Source organism: Megalops cyprinoides, chromosome 16 (assembly GCF_013368585.1).
Source record: "Megalops cyprinoides isolate fMegCyp1 chromosome 16, fMegCyp1.pri, whole genome shotgun sequence".
In the NCBI taxonomy this organism is placed as follows: domain Eukaryota; kingdom Metazoa; phylum Chordata; class Actinopteri; order Elopiformes; family Megalopidae; genus Megalops; species Megalops cyprinoides.
The window spans coordinates 11,840,608-11,858,815 of record NC_050598.1 but is presented as its reverse complement, the minus strand read 5'-3'; the positions used below and the strand labels follow the sequence as shown (position 1 = coordinate 11,858,815).

At 45.8% G+C, this 18,208-nt stretch overlaps 1 protein-coding gene across 1 annotated transcript in view; it reads left to right on the top strand.

Annotated features, from left to right (window-relative positions):
• The window catches only part of LOC118791448 (drebrin-like), a 49,453-nt gene that overhangs the window by 24,596 nt on the left and 6,649 nt on the right, over positions 1 to 18,208 (top strand). Inside the window, exons 2-10 of the mRNA XM_036548808.1 lie at positions 10,579 to 10,634; positions 11,579 to 11,691; positions 12,405 to 12,479; positions 14,213 to 14,359; positions 15,070 to 15,147; positions 16,349 to 16,500; positions 16,735 to 16,792; positions 17,285 to 17,335; positions 17,616 to 17,730. Coding sequence (XP_036404701.1) covers positions 10,579 to 10,634; positions 11,579 to 11,691; positions 12,405 to 12,479; positions 14,213 to 14,359; positions 15,070 to 15,147; positions 16,349 to 16,500; positions 16,735 to 16,792; positions 17,285 to 17,335; positions 17,616 to 17,730 — 845 coding nt within the window. The remainder of the gene's footprint in view (positions 1 to 10,578; positions 10,635 to 11,578; positions 11,692 to 12,404; positions 12,480 to 14,212; positions 14,360 to 15,069; positions 15,148 to 16,348; positions 16,501 to 16,734; positions 16,793 to 17,284; positions 17,336 to 17,615; positions 17,731 to 18,208) is intronic.

Here is an 18,208-nt window from a genome sequence, read left to right as displayed (position 1 = left end):
GTTAGAGCACTGTTGTGTTGTTTTTGACTTTTTATGATCAAGTGGAATACAGTGTAATAGTATATATTATTTATATATTAATATAAGTAATGTATAATATAATAAATAAATATAAAATAATTATTTAAATAATAAATATGTATTTTTGTCAGAATAGTGAAATGGACTCATAAATTATTGTTAACGTGGGAGAGTTATCTCATGGTTATTTCCCTTTTTAGAGCTTGTTTTGGGCAATGACATTCTCAAACCATAACCAGAAGCTATGTTCATTTTTGTTGTTACTGTTTGGAAGCCACAGTTCTAACTGCTTGATGCTGATGTCAGTAGAAGGTTCGGGGTGAGATGGGGGCTAATGTTAGACAATCTGACACTGAGCCTCAAATGCCCCTCTCCTCTGTCCTTGCATGAAGTGTCTTTCTGAGAGGTGCCATTGTAGATGAACAGCTTGTCACTAGGGGGTGCCAGGGAACTCCCCCCCATATGGGGCTGTGATGGGGGTGTGCTAGATATAGTTGCTGTGGTGGGAAGCATTTCACAGGAGGATGACCCAGATACCTGCTGAGGTGCAACCTGGGCCCTCTGTGGAATACTGTAGTGGACTGTTGAACCTCAGAGTTCTGGGCACTAAACTGTAGTATGCATGGCATTCTCCCAATGCTGCTTTGAATTTGTGGCTGTAACCTCACACCAAATACAGAATTCCAGTAGATAACCTGGTACCTGACAGACAACCATGTCTGTCAGGTACCAGGTTATCCTCCTAATACCACACACACACACACACACACACATAAACACATGCACACACGCGTACTAAACTGGAGGACTGGAGAAAATGGAGTGTGAAATGCAGTGAAACGGAGAAAACTGTCTCTTCATTGTTTGCCAGGGTTCAGAACTCATTTTCGCTTTCTCAATTTCCCCATTTCCCCATGTGTTCCAGTAAATGGAGGTGCAGGAAGGGACCTCTTGTGCAGTGTGGTCTGTGGAAGGGAGTGCTCACCGGGTATTCATCTGGAGAGCAGAGGACAGAATAATTCATGTGTCCTGTCTCTACATCCTTCCCCTTCACACGCCTGCCACCCGCTGACAGCCTTGCTGCTCATTCTCCTCTTTCCAGCCATCAGTCTCTCAAGGAACAACCGGAATGGACTGGGCCGGTACTGGAACGGACTGGGCTGGTGCTGGAAGGAACCGGGCCGGTGCTGGAACGGACCGGGCTGGTGATGTGATTAGCATTGTAGAAGCTGTCCTTGCTTGTGTACAGGCTATTCCCACTGCCTTCAGGTGAAAACTGTGCTGGGGAGAAGCTCCCTCTGTGTAATTGTCTCTGTGTGGGTGTCTCTGTCAGAGAACATTAAAATTCTCTTAATATAGTCATCAGATGCCAGCTGTGGGGTGTGCGAGGGTGTGTGTGTGTGTGTGCGTGCGTGTGAGGGAGAGAAAGCGAGAGAGAAAGAGCGTGGAAGAGAGTGTACAGCCAGGGTTCAGAGAAAGTAAAAGGGCCAGATGAAAGAGACAGGGAATGTGTGATTGTGTGTGATCGCTCCATTTTGACCACTCTTCATCGCTGTGTCTTTTATCCCCCAGTTATACTCAATCGCCCGCCACTTTTATCTCCTCTGCCTGCAGTCAGATGTAAAATGGGCACCTCATTTCTGACACTGCATTAATCGCGGCGGCAACAAAGTGAGTTTTTAGCGGCCGTTTAGTGCTTAAAAGACACATTTTGGCCCTTAGTCAATCAGTAGATTGTATCAATAAAAGAGAATCTGATCTTCAGATTGCCGGTTGCCATGACAACGGCAAGGTGGATTTCTCTGCTGCACTGTTGCAGCCTCTTGTAAGAAGCAAGGAGGAGAGAGAGAAGGGGAGACTGCCAGAACCCAAAACCTCCAAAAAAGGGTGTGTGGGGGGGCTTCAGCGCCCTCCCTCAGGAAGTCGGCTTTTTCATGCTGAATTGAATAGACACTCTTGTTTGTCCTGTGTTTACAAAAAAGAAAAAACAAAAAAAAAAAAAACTTGTGTCCCGACTCGACCTCTCATATGATAACAACCTCTGTGTTCTGTGTTTTTTTTTCTGGGGGAGGGGGGGTGGCGCTATTCTTTATTAAGTGGTGGGTGTGTTGGAGCAGACCCCTTTCTAAAAACTGTGTTTATCAAGCTAATCTTCCAAATACTTTGTAAATATCAAAATGCAGAGTTCTATTCTTGTATTGAAGAAATGTGACAGACGCTGTCTTTGGAACATCCTTTGGAACTTGCTCAGCCGTCCTCTTCCTGTGTGCCAGTCTAAACAAACGTAATGTAATGTAATCAGTCTGTCAGGGTTCAGAAGGCCCACAGAACCCTGGGAAGGTTTTTTTTTTGCCACCCCACGTCCTACTCCAGTGCTGAAATCTTTGACAGGGCCCTCGTCCAGGGATAGCTGTTGCCATGGCGACTGCAGGGGGGATGTTGGCGCTCTGGCGTAGCAGCGGGCAGGCTGCTGTCCTCTGAAAGCAGGCCGAACTCGCTCTCACTCACGCATTCCTACATCGATCCTCGGTTTGTTCCTCTCCACCCCTCCGGTTTTTGGGGAGTTTCCTGCCATGAATAAGTCATGGCGCTTATCAAGGTTTTTTGTGGAATAAACAACTTTTCATTTAATGAGCGCAGATGTGAATTATTTATTCTTTAATTTGTGAGTCGGAACCTACAGGGATAGTATTGCTTTGAAGTGAACGTTTTAAATCGGGGCGCCTTTTGTCGGTGAATGTCGGGGTGCCGATCGGCTCTTTAGAGAGTGAGCAGTGGGGGCACTGCGGCAGATTCAGGTTTATAATGACCAGGCCTGCAGCTGCGGTCCAGTTTAAATGACCACCTTGGGGACGTTGCCTTTTGTTGCCTTTTAGTTGAAATAAAACAGCCAAGTCTAAAAAAATCTGACATGGGTTTTTTAGCCCATGGCGGTTTCAGCCCAATAGTTGTCATTGCATCCAGAATGATCACCATTATACATTTTTTTTCCTCTGTCATAAATGTGGCACATTAAAAGCTATGTCAGCTCCAGTTATGCTTCAGAAGGCCCTCTCCACTCACAACCACAGGACGCTTCAGCCACAGAATGAGTGCGGGGACCAGCATCGTGTAGCGCTCAGCTGCAAGGACTTCAGTTTAATTATTCACATCCTCCCTGCGGATGCTCGCTTCTCCAGAGCCCCGCGAGCTGGAGGGTGGGTTGTGTGATGCAGAGACTCTGCAGTGACTCCAACCCGGACAGCCAGCGGCCTTTGTGACATCAGCTGGTGCAGCAGCAGTGTGGAATTGTGGGTAAGGTCGGGACCGTTGGCACTGAGTCAGGATTAAACATTGGTGGTACCAGTGTTGCTCTAGTGAAAACTCCCTTTCGCCATGGGCATAACATTTTTGGCTACAATTAGGGATGTTAATATTGCCATTTGGCACCTGTCAACATGTATAGATTTCAAAGATGTGCTGGCTTACAGTAATCAATACAAGAATCTCTGTTTTTCTGTCACTTGTAACTTGACCTGAGCTGGGAAGGGCAGTGGTTCCTGCTAACTTTCTGTCCTTTTGGGCATTTTGATGAATCATTTTCATTTTTGTACAATTTATATGCTTCAGTGTTGCTTTATGCTTTTAAGTAGCCTTCGTATGATTTGATGCAATGTCAGAAAATGTTTTATCATCTTGACAAAAGTGCATCTTTAAGTACCCAACGGCACGTCAACCCCTCTTAATCATCTGCCATGGCAACAGTATCTAATCCTAGTGGTGTGATTACAGTGCAGAAGGTGTCTGATGTCAAAGATCTCCATGGTGATTCAGGATTCTTTTTGGAGAATATTGGTGACTTTGGCCCCAGAATTGTAATCATTTGAGGGGTTTGTTTTATTAGGTGAGTGTTTGCAAGGGGAGACGTCCCATGTTCTACACTGTGATTGCAAGAGGAGTGGGAAAACCCTGTGAACAGGTCACTCCATTTCACTACATTTCACACTCCATTGTCTCCACACAGTAGATGTGGAGGTGTGAGCAGACAGGAACAGGAAGTGGGAGAGAAGGACACTTCCTGCACAGTTTGGTTTTGACCAGTGACAGGTGTATGTCTGGTCTCTTGTCTATGAATGTGTCAGCACACTGTACTTTAGCTCAGTGTCTTGGGGGAGGGGGGGCAGTCCCCTACTCCCCCCACACTTGTCCTCTCTTCATCTACCATTGATGACAGATAGAAGACTCCCCTACCCTGTTACCGCCCATAATGAGATGACACATTTACACCCTGGCAAGCTTCCAGTACTTAAATGTCCAAGTGTCTGGCATCTACGCCCGAGTGAACGCCAGCTCTCCTAAGGTCACAATAGCTAGAAATGTGCATACCAGTTCAAATAATGATGTCTGAATATTCTCTGGCGCCCAAGACCAAAATATTTTATCATTGCACCCTGCTTCCCGTATCCAAACACCGTACAGGTACTCCAATTTCTTTGTAAATTATGACTGAATATCTGCTTTCACTCACACATTCAGATAGGAAAACCCATTAAAATAAAAAATATATGTTGTTAATGTTGATATTGAGCCCCTTTCTGGTTAATACTGAATAAAAATATCACATTTTTTTGTTAATTAACAAGCAGTTGGGTGCTAAAGTTGTGCTGGCATTGGGTAATACTGAATGCTTTGGTTACAAAATGGTAATGCGGTTTGTTCTGTTGTACTTTGCTCTGGGGCATCACTGCTGCATAGAAAATAAAATGTTAATAATACTAGAAAAATTAAAAAATAAAGAAAAAGAAAAAATACAGTTGCGCATGTGTAACATTAAGTACCAAAATTAATGTATCAGAGGAACTTGCTAGCTTGCTAAAAATGGAAAACAATCTTGTTTTTTTTAAAAATAATAAATAACACATGTGGGACACCGCAGCAATCTCTCCTGAAACCAGCTAAAGTGGACATGTTGGTGTTTTTTCGCCAGGAACATTGGGTAACCAGGGAAGGCATAGTTTTTAATTTGTACTTTTCCACTGTGAGTTGAACTGCCTGTTCAGCTAAATTTATGATGAATTCATTTTCCAAAATAAATGGCAGCAGAAGTTAGCCTAATAAATCTAATATATGTTTAGGCTACTTTGGGAAATTTTCAGATTTTAGTGAAAAAAAAATACTTTGAAATAGATTGAGTTTGATTTATTTGTACTTTTACTGTGGTAATAGTAATAATTATGATTTGCAAGGCTTGACAAAAAAAAAATCTCCCATAATTTCAACAACCACATTTTAAGCCTTGGTGTATCAGTGCAAAAATTTTGGAACTGGCACAACCCTATTGACTGCTGAGTGCTTGATTTGGGATGTCACGGCCTACACACTGTCATTAGCACAGTGTTGCTTGTCTCGCTCATCCTGGGCTTTGGTGGGACTGTGAGATGGGGCATGGGAGATGCAGGAGTTGAGGGGAGGAGGACTGTTTGTCCTGGCAAGCCTGTAGTCTGGCATGCTCTGCCTGTGAGACTGGGTGTGGCATTCAGCAGAAAAACATGTCCATATGACAAAACGCTGAAAGGATGTTCCTGTTAGCGTTAGCGTTAGCGTTTATCACCTCCTTAAATAAGAGGGTAAGGTTTCATTCTCATTCTCTCAAACAGACACAAGGAAAAAGCAGAAAGGCCCTTAGAATGTCTGATGTTTCTTCCACATTTATGTTCACATGTATTCTTAGTAGCTCTCACTGTTGCCCTTGTTAGCCCTTCTTGTAGCCCGTGAGAAATCTTCCAGTAATTTTTGTTATCACTGCCTGTAACACGTGTTATCCCTACCAGTAATTTGGTGGTAAAGAGACTTCCCTAGCAGACATGGCGTTCGACTTGCGGTAATTGAGAAGGTTCCCTCCTTTGTCACCTCATGTCTCTCTCCCACACCGACTGTCTGCCTTTCCCTGCATCTGTAATGACAACCTCTGTATAAAAAAAGAGAAAGCCTCAGAACGCAATTATCACCTCCACGGTGCGTGCAGGAAAACGTGGCGATGTGCGCGAACAAAGACGTTAAAAAAGGGATGCTTGCCCTGAAATAATAGCGAGGGGGGGAAACTCATTGCTATTCCAATTTTTCCGCCGCTTCCGTCCCCGGCTCCCTCATCACTTGCATTAGCAATTCTAATTACAGCGGCTCTTCGGGGGACCCTTTCCTGAGTAGCTGTGCTCTGAAGACATGCTCCTCTGTAGTCCTCCTCTTCCAGGCCTCTTTGGTGTGGGGATATGATTACTACGAGCTGCACTGCTTCCAGGGATGTAAAAAGAACCCCCCAATTTCCATTCCTCCTGATTAGTTTTTCTCCTTCTTCTAAAAAAGGAATTCTTCTCTGCTCGGGAAGAGTGAAGATGCTCCGAGTTAGTTTGCTGTATATATTATTGTGCATAAGTTGTTTGCTATCCCCTACCCTGGCATCTGTTCCCTAAAGGCAGATTTGGGCTTTGCCAATATGCTAATGCCAGCTCCTGCAGAAACCAATGGCAGTCCCTCGCTTCTCCTGCTGTACCCTGCACTTTTCTTTCCTTTCCTTCTAGTGACACGCCAGAGAAGACATTTGCTGGATTGCTCAGATGCATTAGCCTGACTATATGAAAGGTCATGATAATGCTGGGAAAATTTTAAGAGCACTGAAATAATGTTTAGTATGTTGAACTCAGTAGCTGCTCGGATTTGGGTTGCTCTGTCTTGCCTCTCAGTAATATTTTTGTTCTGGTCCATAATTTGGATGATGAATGCCCACTGACAGAAAATAAGCTCAGATCACAGATGAATGCTAATGGCGGACAGAGCCTGTGCTTAAAGTCACGTTCCTGTGATGTAAAACCCGGTGCGCATCAAGCTGATGGTTTGTGACTAATGGAACCCTGGTTGTTGGCCAGTTCTTCAGCTCAAATTAGCATTTTTAGTATCTTTCATGATGGACAGTTTACATCTACCAGCACAGTCCTGACAAATCCCATAAGACTGTGAGAAAAGAACAAAACGAGCCCTCCTGAAGCTCACATTTTTTTAATGAATGGTTGCCTTTTTTAATGAATGTTTTTAGTAGCAGGAAAAACATATTATCTAATTAACACATATTTTTGCTTGATTGTACCATGATTCCATCTGGACATCTTTGCATCAGATTGTATTGGTTTTCACAAGGTGCCCACCATTGATTTTTTTTTTTTTTCAGGCACTGCTTCTCTCTCTGTCTCCATGGTGCAGTGAGAGGTGGTGAAGGGCAGTGAAGAACAGTGAGGGGCAGTGAAGGACAGTGAGGGACAGTGAAGGACAGTGAGGGACAGTGAAGGACAGTGAGGGACAGTGATGAACAGTGAGGGGCAGTGCAGGACAGTGAGAGACAGTGAGGGACAGTGAGGGACAGTGAAGGACAGTGAGGGACAGTGAAGGACAGTGAAGAACAATGAAGGACAGTGCGAGACAGTGAAGGACAGTGATGGACAGTGAGGGACAGTGAAGGACAGAGCGAGACAGTGAAGGACAGTGAAGGACAGTGATGAACAGTGAGGGACAGTGAAGGACAGTGTGAGACAGTGAAGGACAGGGAAGAACAGTGAAGGACAGTGAGGGACAGTGAAGGACAGTGAAGAACAGTGAGGGACAGTGAAGGACAGTGATGGACAGTGAAGAACAGTAAAGGACAGTGAGGGACAGTGAAGAACAGTGAGGGACAGTGAAGGACAGTGAGGGACAGTGAAGGACAGTGAGGCTTTACTTTCCTGTGTTCACTGTTGCCTCTGCGCTCAGCCTGTATTTTAGGCACTGAAACAACATTTCACATGGGGCTGAGCCTTTAATCACTGCACAGTTTCCCCGGCTATGAAATATGTGATGCTTATTGTTGTTAGCTGGGAGCATCATTCACAAATAGATCATCTCAGAAAATAAACAAATTGATGCGTTTTTCTTTTGTTAAACAGCATATGGAATGTGTTACAATAAATTTAATGAAAAAAAAAAACATGAAGATGCAACATACATATTTTACCATATGTGCTACATTTGCTACAACATTCTGATTTTCAGTAGATAGTCCACATTTGGTTAGTATGAGACATGTTTCTATTTAGTAAACCCACAGGTGCCTGTTTGATTACATTACCACAGGCAATATTTGTAAGATCGGTAGTAGGAGCTTGCAGGGAAATAAAAAGATTTTGTCAGTAATTCATTGTAATTGGACAAAGCAGTCCCTGGGGATAGAATCAGATCTTTTTTATGTACAGGTGAACAGTTCCATAATCATGGGAGGCATGAGCACAAATATGCTCTCAAGTTTAAAAAAATCCCTTTCCTCAGGGTTTGCCTTCTTTCATACCTGTATGAGAGGAAAAGACAACACTGGCAGTTTGTCCTTTTTATCCACACTGTTACATCACTCTTTTCTCATTCACTGCTCTCTGTCTCTTTCGTGTGTGTGTGTCTGTGTGTGTGTGTGTGTGTGTGTGTGTGTGTGTATGTGTGTGTGTGTGTGTTTGAGAGATATTTCCCTTGAGCAAGTGGCCCCAACAGTCAAAACAGGCAGACACTTCTGTCCCACACAGTGAAGAGAGTGAAGGAAGGGGTGCGTTGATCAGTGTTGTAATTACCAAAATATTCCGCAAAAATAAATACCTCAACACACCACTGCAGACTTGTGATTTCAAATACCCTGGTACTTAAACACAACTGTGTCTTCTTTGGTTACAGTCTATGTAGTTGCCCTGTCTGCACATCTGTAAAATCAGTGCACAGACAATGCGCAGACATCCTTCCTGTGTCTGGGTGTGCGAGTGTAAGTGCACAGACTCTCCTCCTGTGAGCTGGGGGCCGCCCTGCTCTCCTCACCTCACAGTTAGAGTGACGAGCAGGAGCCGACAATGGGGCTTAATGACCGGCTCTGGGGACTCAAGAGGTGCAGCTGAACGGAGGTGGAAAACCGCCAGCGTCAGCCGTCCCGCGGGGCACTGTAGCTGGCGGAGCTCGCACCTCCTGCGAGTTTAATGCGTCTCTGCAGCTTTACCTTCCCTGACCCTTCTTCGCACTGATCTATTTCCAGTTCGTTTCTGGCTAGGCCGCGTAACTGAAAATGATGTGCCGTGCCGTGCTGCGTGGCTCTCATTAAAAAGACGTCAGCTGTGAGCATGAAAGGTGGCCGTCCTCTTCACCTCTGCACAGAGACAGCACTCCAGCGAGGTGCGGCCCAGTGCGCCTCCTCACCCACTCATCGTCTCATAAAAGAAAGTGCTTTTTTCGCACTTAATCTTCTCGGGTTAAACGATAATGGGTATGAGATATGCCCTTGTGCTTTCCTTCTTAAATCTCGCTGCCTCCATCACCCCACAGCCCCTACCATTGGACTTTCCTTCCTCCTAAAGACAGCAGTAGACAGTAGTGGTGTGGGGTACGGTTGTCTCTCTGCTTGCAAAATTTGACCGAGCTTGGTCAAAATGACCACTTTAGTTGCAGTACCAACCATTCCTCTATAGCCAGTGGGCCCTCTCTGTGTGACGGGGGGCAAGAAAGAACCCTCTCTGTGCAATGGGGGGGGCAGTACAGAACCCTCAATGTGTGACAGAGTGTGATAGAGAACAGTATGGAACCTTCTCTGTGTGACAGGGGAAGGTATGAGCTCTCTCACACCCAGAGGTTCAGGGGGAAATGACCTTGGCCTCTGGCAGCTCTGTCGAAGGAGACTGTGTGAATGACAAGTCTGGAGGACGAGAGCACCCATGTCTCTTTCTCCATAGAGAAGAGGAGCAGGACAGTGTGAGATGACTAATGAATCTGATGCAGTGATATGCCTCATTTCTGAGCATGTATGTGTTCTGCTTTTGTGCGTGTGTGTGTGTGTGTGTGTGTATGTATCTGTATATGTGTGTGTGTGTGTGTACACGCACTGCTCATGTCTGCTCCTGCTTCATCTGAGGAAAAATAAGTTTATCTGAACAATAGATAGCAAAATTATAGTCTATGTGTGAAAAGGTTAAAAGCTAAAGCCTCTGGGATTCAGGCTGGGAGCTCAATTATGACTGCAGTTTCAATGGGATTTGTTTCTTCTCCTCTTATTTTCAGCCACCAGACCGTATTTGAATAATCCTGGCATTCATTTTCTCAGTCTCTCAGGTAGTGATCCTCAGCAATGGTTACGCCAAGTGCAGAAATGCAACAGTAAAATAAAGGGAGAAATTCAGAAATGGCCATTATCCACCACTGGGAAAAGTGTCTACCATGGAATATAAAGCTAAGCTTACCTCCTCACTGCTTGATACTTCTGCTGATGAAGTGATTTGGTATTTACTGGTATTTACGTCTTTGATTCAAAGTCACCACTGTACAAAGCATCTCCCGTTGCATTTTGTAGCCGGTGACTACAGGAATACGACCTTTTGCATTCTGTTTCAGGTGAAATGTTGTGAAAAGAGCTAATTATTATAGGATGGCAGCGAGGCAATGAGCTGCGTGCTCTGTTGGAGACTGAGCGAACCATCCTCACAGCGTCCTCGTAAAAATGCTCCATTCCTCACAAGACCTCTCCTCTCTTTCCAGGGCTCTGTACACATACGAGGACAACAGCGATGACTTAATTCTGGCTGCATCAGGAGGTGGGCCGCATCTAATCTAATTAGCTTTGTGCAAGAAACACTGTTATATTTGGTAACATTTTCTTCATGGAGATTCTTCTATGAAATCTTCCCCCCTGCAATAACGTTACACAACGTGAGAGCAGAAAACCCTGTGATTTTATAATAACCAGTTAACTGGAAATCTAAAGCTGTCATAGCAGGGAGGTGTTTATGAGCTATGAGACCTCTATTTAAGCTCACATTGACTTTAGTCTTGTTCCCATCCCTCGGTGGATTTAGAATTGAACTGAAGTTGTGTTTGTTATTGCAGCGTTGTCATTGTAACATTAACTTTTCTCACCAAACAATTACATGTTTCTACTGTGAGATCAACTGGAAGCTATCATTTAAGTTTATTGAAGAGTGAGTCAATGTGCCATTACTGGAGTCTCAAACTGTTGGCTGTAGATAAAGTAGAAATCTGTGTAATAATAAATCTCTTTGGGAAATTGTTTTAATGTGTGTCTTGTGTGGAATGAGGTAATTAGCTATTCATGTGTTTAGTCTGTTGTCTGGTGCTTGTTGTCTGGTACACAATAGCGTAGCGCTTTGATTTAAAACAGACTGTGCAGTTGAACAGAAATGGACCTTTTACAAATAAACCAATTTGCTCTTGTTTTGGAAAAGCGTATAGACGATACAGGTGGTATTTGTACTGTTTTAGAAAGGGATGCGGGTGAGGCAGACTACAGTCATTTTACTGAGGAGGGGTAAGCAGGTGCAGCAGACAGGTCATAGTCCCTTTTGTGTGACATGTTGCATGGTATCACTTTATACTGCAGAGATCTCAGGAGCTTAGCATTCTCACAGCTCTGATAATGTTGCTACATGATGACCACAGTCGTATGAACACTGTGTTGGGTGGGATACCCCCCTCCCCCTGGTAACACACCCCTGCTGCCCTCTCCTCTCGTGGTGTGCAGACGGGGGTCTGGTGGAGATCACGGAAACCTTCGACAGCGGGCACATCATGTACGGCTTCTGCAGCATGAAGGAGCCCTCCACCACCCTGCCACACTACATCCTCATTAACTGGGTGAGCCGACCTCTGACCCCCCCCCCCCCCCCCCCCCCCAACCCCAGGCCTGCTGCTATTGGTCCCTCCCGCGAAATGATCAATGAATCATAGTGTTTATGTAACCAACAGATTTGTCTGTAAAATAGACAGTTTCCTGTGCTGTTTTGCAGAGGTGTCACATCCTCACAGGAAAAGCCCCTCATTGAGATTCCTCCAACAAAGAGAAAAATCTGCATTTCAATAGTTTCTCCTTGCTGATGATTTCATCAGGACGCAGTGATTTCTGTTTTTTGTCTCGGCCATGTGCGAGCGTGCTGTGTCCTGATCTGATCTCAGTGCTCACTCTGTGCCTTGCTGCAATCAGATCTCTGATGCATTTTTAAGAAGGAGCTGATTCCGGTGCGGAACAGCTCATTAAAGATGGTAGGGCCTCAACAGCAGAAACTGCAGCGCCAGCATTACAGATTATTAAACCTGGCTACATGTGGGATTTGAAGACATTATAAATATTAGGACTGCTCCTTTTGTAATTGATCCCTTTGGTCTCCTGCATACTATAATATACCCTTATCAAAGGCAATTCATATAGTCCTTATAGGGTCCATTATGTCATGTGAGAAGCTTAGTGCACTTACATGGTTATTGCACGTAAGAGTACAGTTTGTATGTGATACCCCCTGTTCCCAGATCAGTATTAATACATTTAACCCCTTGGTGGAATCTCTCTGTAGGTTGGGGAAGATGTGCCCGATGCCAGGAAATGTGCCTGTGCCAGCCATGTGGCCACCATCGCTGAGTTTTTCCAGGTCAGTCTCTCAGAGTCAAAAAGTCCATCCTCTATCCCAGAGTCCAGGCGATAAGCAGGGAACATGTGTGCCTCTGTGGAACTCTGCAGAAGAAGAGATGAATGCTGGGATAGCACCTGCCCTCCGCTCACTCTGCTGCTCACACTCACAGGCTCCACTAATGTTGTCCTTCGTCCTGCATCAGAGCGCTTCCAGGAAACTAGGTTTGCCCTGCTGCCTGTTGCGTTTTCCCCGCACGCCCGTCTTGTTGACAGCGAGAGTCGTGGGAAATTACGGGTAAATTCTTACATCGCGGAAGGGAGCCAAAGCAATCAGCTGAAAGTGAGCTCACTGTGAGCGGTGATCTGGGCAGGTGCAGTTCAGTATTCTCCACAGGTATTCCTGCACTACAGACAACATGCAGTAAGACTGAGGGATTGTGTTTGGCTGATGGAGATATTTTAGTGTGGGGAACTCTGCTCAGCTTTTGGGGGAAATGCCCCAGAATACTCTGCCTATCTTAGCTGGCTTTTCCTGATTAAAACACCTACGTATACAGCGTGTATGTGTGTGTGTGTGTGCGTGCTCTTGTGAGAGCGAATGTGAGTCATTCTCAGTCCTCATTGTGACAGAAGCGTTTACGGTTTTATAGCACCGAGCTGAATGGCTCCCACTCATCCTCTCACTCTCTCTCCTGGGAGTGTCCCAAACGTGTGGGCATGGCTCAAGCCGGCTCAAGCCTGAGTCTCTCCGCAATGACGCCAGCTGACCTCTGATGTTCCGGGCAGCACACCGCACTTTCACAGCGTTGATGTCATGCTACAGTAACGTTACATTACACAATCATTGCCGAAATCCTACGGTGTTTGTGTGTGATTCCCAGCTGAATGGAACATGGGAGACCTGTGAGGACTAAGCTCTTTTCAGCAGCAACTTACATTATAAAATATCATTCATCATATTGAAAATATTGTCATATTGAGAGTGATCATATTTGTAAATGTTGCAGCGGGCCTTCAAAAGGGTGAGCTGATAAAGAGCTTAGCTCCTGAGTCTTTACTTTCCAGGTCACGGTTAAGTTCCTGCAAACCAGACGATCCTCCTCAGATAGGTACAATGCAGTACAGGGCTTAAGGGCGGTGTAACGGTACATCCTTCAGAGCCAGCGTCCTGAGTGCAGCCACTGTGTCCACCTGAGATTAGGAGAGGGCTAAAGCATTTTCGCTCGCGAGCTTCAGGGTGTGACCCTGCTGTCACTTTGCTATGCTTTATTTCACCTCTATAAGCACTTCCTGAGTATGAACGTCCGTCCCGCAGCCCGGGGTGCCGGTTCAGTGCCCCCCTCTGTTCTCACTTCATCAAGATGCACAGAGGACGCTCTGTCCGAGGAAGGCAGTCAGTCCAATCAGACGCAGGCTTTCTGTGCCAGCCTGCCACCTGCACCCCATCACCTGCTTGGTCAGGCCTGCACGCTTTACACAGAGGCACTGAACCCATTTTTACCATACATTATTGTCATTTTGCAGACGCCCTTATCTAGAACGACTTACATACATGTTTTTATCCATGTATACAGCTGTGCCCTGGATGTATATACTGTGGCAACTGTGGGTTAAGTGCCTTGCCCAAGGGTACAACAGCAGTGCCCATTTGAGGAATCAAATCATCATCCTTTTGGTTACAAGCCCTGCTCCTTATCACTGTGCTATACTGCTGCCCCACACTGCACCCATATTCCTGTTTTCCACGTGCAGGGGGTGGATGTGGTCGTAAACGCCAGCAGCGTGGAGGACATCGACCCGGCGGCCATCGGGCAGAGGCTGGCCAACGGGACGGTCCCGGTGGCCAGCCCGGTGCTGAACCGGCTGCGAGTGAGAGACGAGGAGAAGGCGGAGACCGTGGTGGGTGATCGCTGGCGTGGGGTGGGGTGGGGCGGAACTCCCAGTCAGCACGGATGAAAGATGTTCGGTTTCTCAGCACTTTGGGGGCTTCAGAGACGTTACTCAGACCTTCTTTCCATCACAAATGTTTACATTGAGAGGGAATAATTGATGCCGCGTGCGTCAGAGATGCTTTTTGTTTGAAACAATTAGCATGACTCACAATGCTCTAAGGCTCTCCATCTCTCTGCCTAACAGCATTCTCACCACATGAAAAGATTTTAAGATTCTGCAGTGTAATTGCAGGTTCAGCTTTTCGTTTCATGATCTGTTCCTACATTTCCTTTTTACATTTTTTATTTCAGTTTCATTTCATTTGAAATATTCTAAGCAGTTTTTAATGTGTCTTCTAGTTTTAAAAAGTAATTACTGTCTACCTTATTCTAGGTCTGTGTCAGTTTTCGGAATGCGTTGTACATGTAAAAGTACATGATCTTTTTTTTTTTTTGCTTTTATATTTAAAAAGAATGTGTACTGCATAACATTATGTGACTGAAAACAGCCAGGAGGAATGGGAGGTGAGATCAGAGGAGCTGCGGGCTGGAAATCTCTGTCACAGGGATGTCCAGCACCTTGCCTCCATACATACTGTCCCTCCCCCTGACCAGAATGAACCATCACTACCGTCACATGGCTAATGTCATTGAAAACCTCTCATCTCACCTCTGCAGGGCACCTGCTACCAGAAGACGAACGCGGAGATCGAGATGAAGAAGCTCAACAGGGAGGAATTCTGGGAACAGGCCAAGGTACAGACTCCGTTCCTTCTGTCAGGTTCAGGTTCAGATCCCTGCAGTCAAGGTTGCGACCCCATTCTCCTCTGACCCTTTGATAGCCCAGTTGGTACTGTGCTTTAAAGACCAAGAGGGTGACTCCATTTGCCTCAAACTCTTTTATATCCCAGTTCATCCTCTGTTTTAAGAACGAACTTGAGTGCGGTTTTACTTTGCCTCAGACTAATAGTCGCCTCAGAGTCCTCTGGAAAAGTGTTTCAGTAGCACAGTTCAAATAAGCCTTCCTGTGTCCTGTCCCCTGCTCCCCTGTCCTGTTACACACAACACTCCTGCTCTGTACAGCCTGAGGGCCCACCCTCTTCTGAATCCCTCTGATGTTTGTTTCACTTTTGAAAGCACTGTGGCCTCTGGCTCCTTCAGTCAGTTCTCCTAAATCCTCTCTCTCTGTCTGTCCTGTCTGCATAGCAGAGTTGTGTACAGTGCATGCAGTGCTTGTGCAATGAAAGGATAGAGGGCGTAGTGAGGGGCGGCAGTGTAACATAGTGGTAACGAGCAGGACTCGTACCCTGAAAGGTTGCTGTTTCAATTCTCCACTGGGGCACTGCTGCTGTACCCTTGGGCAAGGTACTTAACCCAGAATTGTCACAGTATATATATCCAGCTGTATAAATTGATAACATGTAAAAAACTGTAACCTGTATAAGTCGCTCTGGATAAGAGTGTCTGCTAAAGGTCACTAATGTAATGTAATGTAGTGTATCAAAATGTTGGAATCTGGCCTCATGTTTCTTTGCATGTGGGAGATGAGTTTTTCAGTATAAGGGTTGGCTGAGATGGCATCTGCTCCAAAATAGACCTGGATAGGTTTCCTTTCCCAGGTTTAATATGAGGGCCGGTAAATGTGTAACATTACATTACATTATTGTCATTTGACAGATGCTCTTACCCAGAGTGACTTACATAGGTTACAATCCACTTATAGAGCTGGATATATATACTGAGGCAATTGCAGGTTAAGTGCCTTGGCAAAGGGTACAACAGCAGTGCCCCAGCAGGGAAACGAACAGGCAAGTTCTGCTCCTTGCCACTATGTTACACTGCCACCCCCGATACGTATCGTATGTATAATGTTTAATATATGCATATCGCTGTCAGAGCATTGTTTTAATATTATGATATTTTGTCGTAATACTAATAATATTGCCCCCACTCCCAGCGTGAAGAGGAGATGCGGAAGGAGGAGGAGAGGAGGAAGGCAGCGGAGGAGCGGCAGAGGTTTGAGGAGGAGCGCATGGAGCTGGAGCGGAGGGAGCAGGAGGAGCGGGAGAGGAGGTACCGGGAGAGGGAGCGACAGATCGAGGAGCACAGGTGAGACCCGTCGCCCTCTGTGTGCGGCGTCGCCACCACAGCCCTGACCCAGTCACCCCACTGCACCCCGCTGCACGCCAGCATCCAGGCACTGCATTGTGCCCCAGTGTCCTCACCTGCACCTCAGCCCCGGTGTCCCTGCTACAGGGGCCGTGTGTAAATCATCGTAAATCATCATAACCCAAATGTAACTACACCGATACAGATAAACGCTAATCGTGTGATTCTCTACAGGAGGAAACTACAGGCCCAGGAGGAGGAGGAGGCCAGGGAGAGGATGAAGGCCCTTATCGTAAGAGGAGGCTCATTTCACTTTTCATTCGGTGCTGTTTGTGTCCTCCACCTGGGAGGGTTTTGAGATGTTGGATCTGATCCCACATGGTACTGGACAAAAGAAAGTTTAGTATAACTGCTCCTGAGTTTCACAAGGATAGTAGTGGACAAGCTACAAACACTCCATAAGAAGTGATCAAACACCCTTAATTAAAAAGGACTGAAGGAAAGTGTAAGCTCCTGTAACCTAAAATCATGTCTGCAGTTTAAAAGCATGCCTTTTGTGTTTACAGCTGCTGTGAATGTTTCCTCTCTGTGGATTAGGAAGTGACATAGTTTATGTTAACAGGCCTTGTTTAGACAAAGTGTTGCTCTGTGAAGTGATGAAATGCCTTAAAACAGATGCCCTAAGTGGTAGATGACTATTAGATGACTGTATTAGAAAATTAGTTTTTGCTGCCCCCTGCTGGTATGAAATGGTCAGTGGCATACTGAATCTCTCTGCCCACAGACGGAGGTGGGCCGGGAGGACTGTAAGGAGAAGAAGGGATCAGAAGTGGAGGTGGGTTATTCTACAGTTTGTCTGTAAGGGTGGGCTGGTGGACCTCAGCAAATTAGTTTTTTCTCATAATGGAGTTGTAGACAAAGTTTGTATAGGAAATTCATGAGGACAATAAGATAGATCTAGATAAAGAGAAAGGCAAGCACATTTAATATACCTGGTATGCTGTGTTTCTGACATCATGCTGGTTTCATTGGAAGTGTTTTTATATGTGTTTGTGTGTGTGTGTGTGTGTGTGTGTGTGTGCGTGTGTGTGTGTGTGTGTGTGTGTGTCTCACAGGAAGCGGCAGCCATCATCGCCCAGCGGAGGGAGAATCCACGAGAGTTCTTCAGGCAGAGGGAGAGGGCGGTGGCTTGCAGCTTCGACAGCTCCTCCGCCTCCTACCACAGGACGGGTACGAGCGCTCACACGGGGTGGGGGGCACCTAAACACGGTTTGTCCCACCGCAGACGGGACCCCGCCCCCCCCCCAGATGTGCCCATACACCTCACTCTCCACTCCCCCGAGCGACAGCAACAGGAAATGAGCTTGTCTCTCTCTGAGAGATGAGCACTGTAAAGCTGGAGTAGACTCTGTAGGGCGGGGCACCAGGTCTCTCACATGGGGCTAGGCGTAAGAGATGGAAGCTGAAGAGCTGCTCTGTCTACCATGCTCAGATCACGGGGGAGAGTGAGTGCTGTGGTTAAATGAGAGAGGCATTTCCTAATGCAATTACATTACATTACTGCCATTTAGCAGATGCTTTTATCCAGAGCAACTTATGAAGTTTCCAGTTTTTACATGTTACGCATTTATACAGCTAGATATTTACTGGGGCAATTGTGGATTAAGTACCTTGTCCAAGGGAATCAAACCAGTGACCTTTTAGCTAT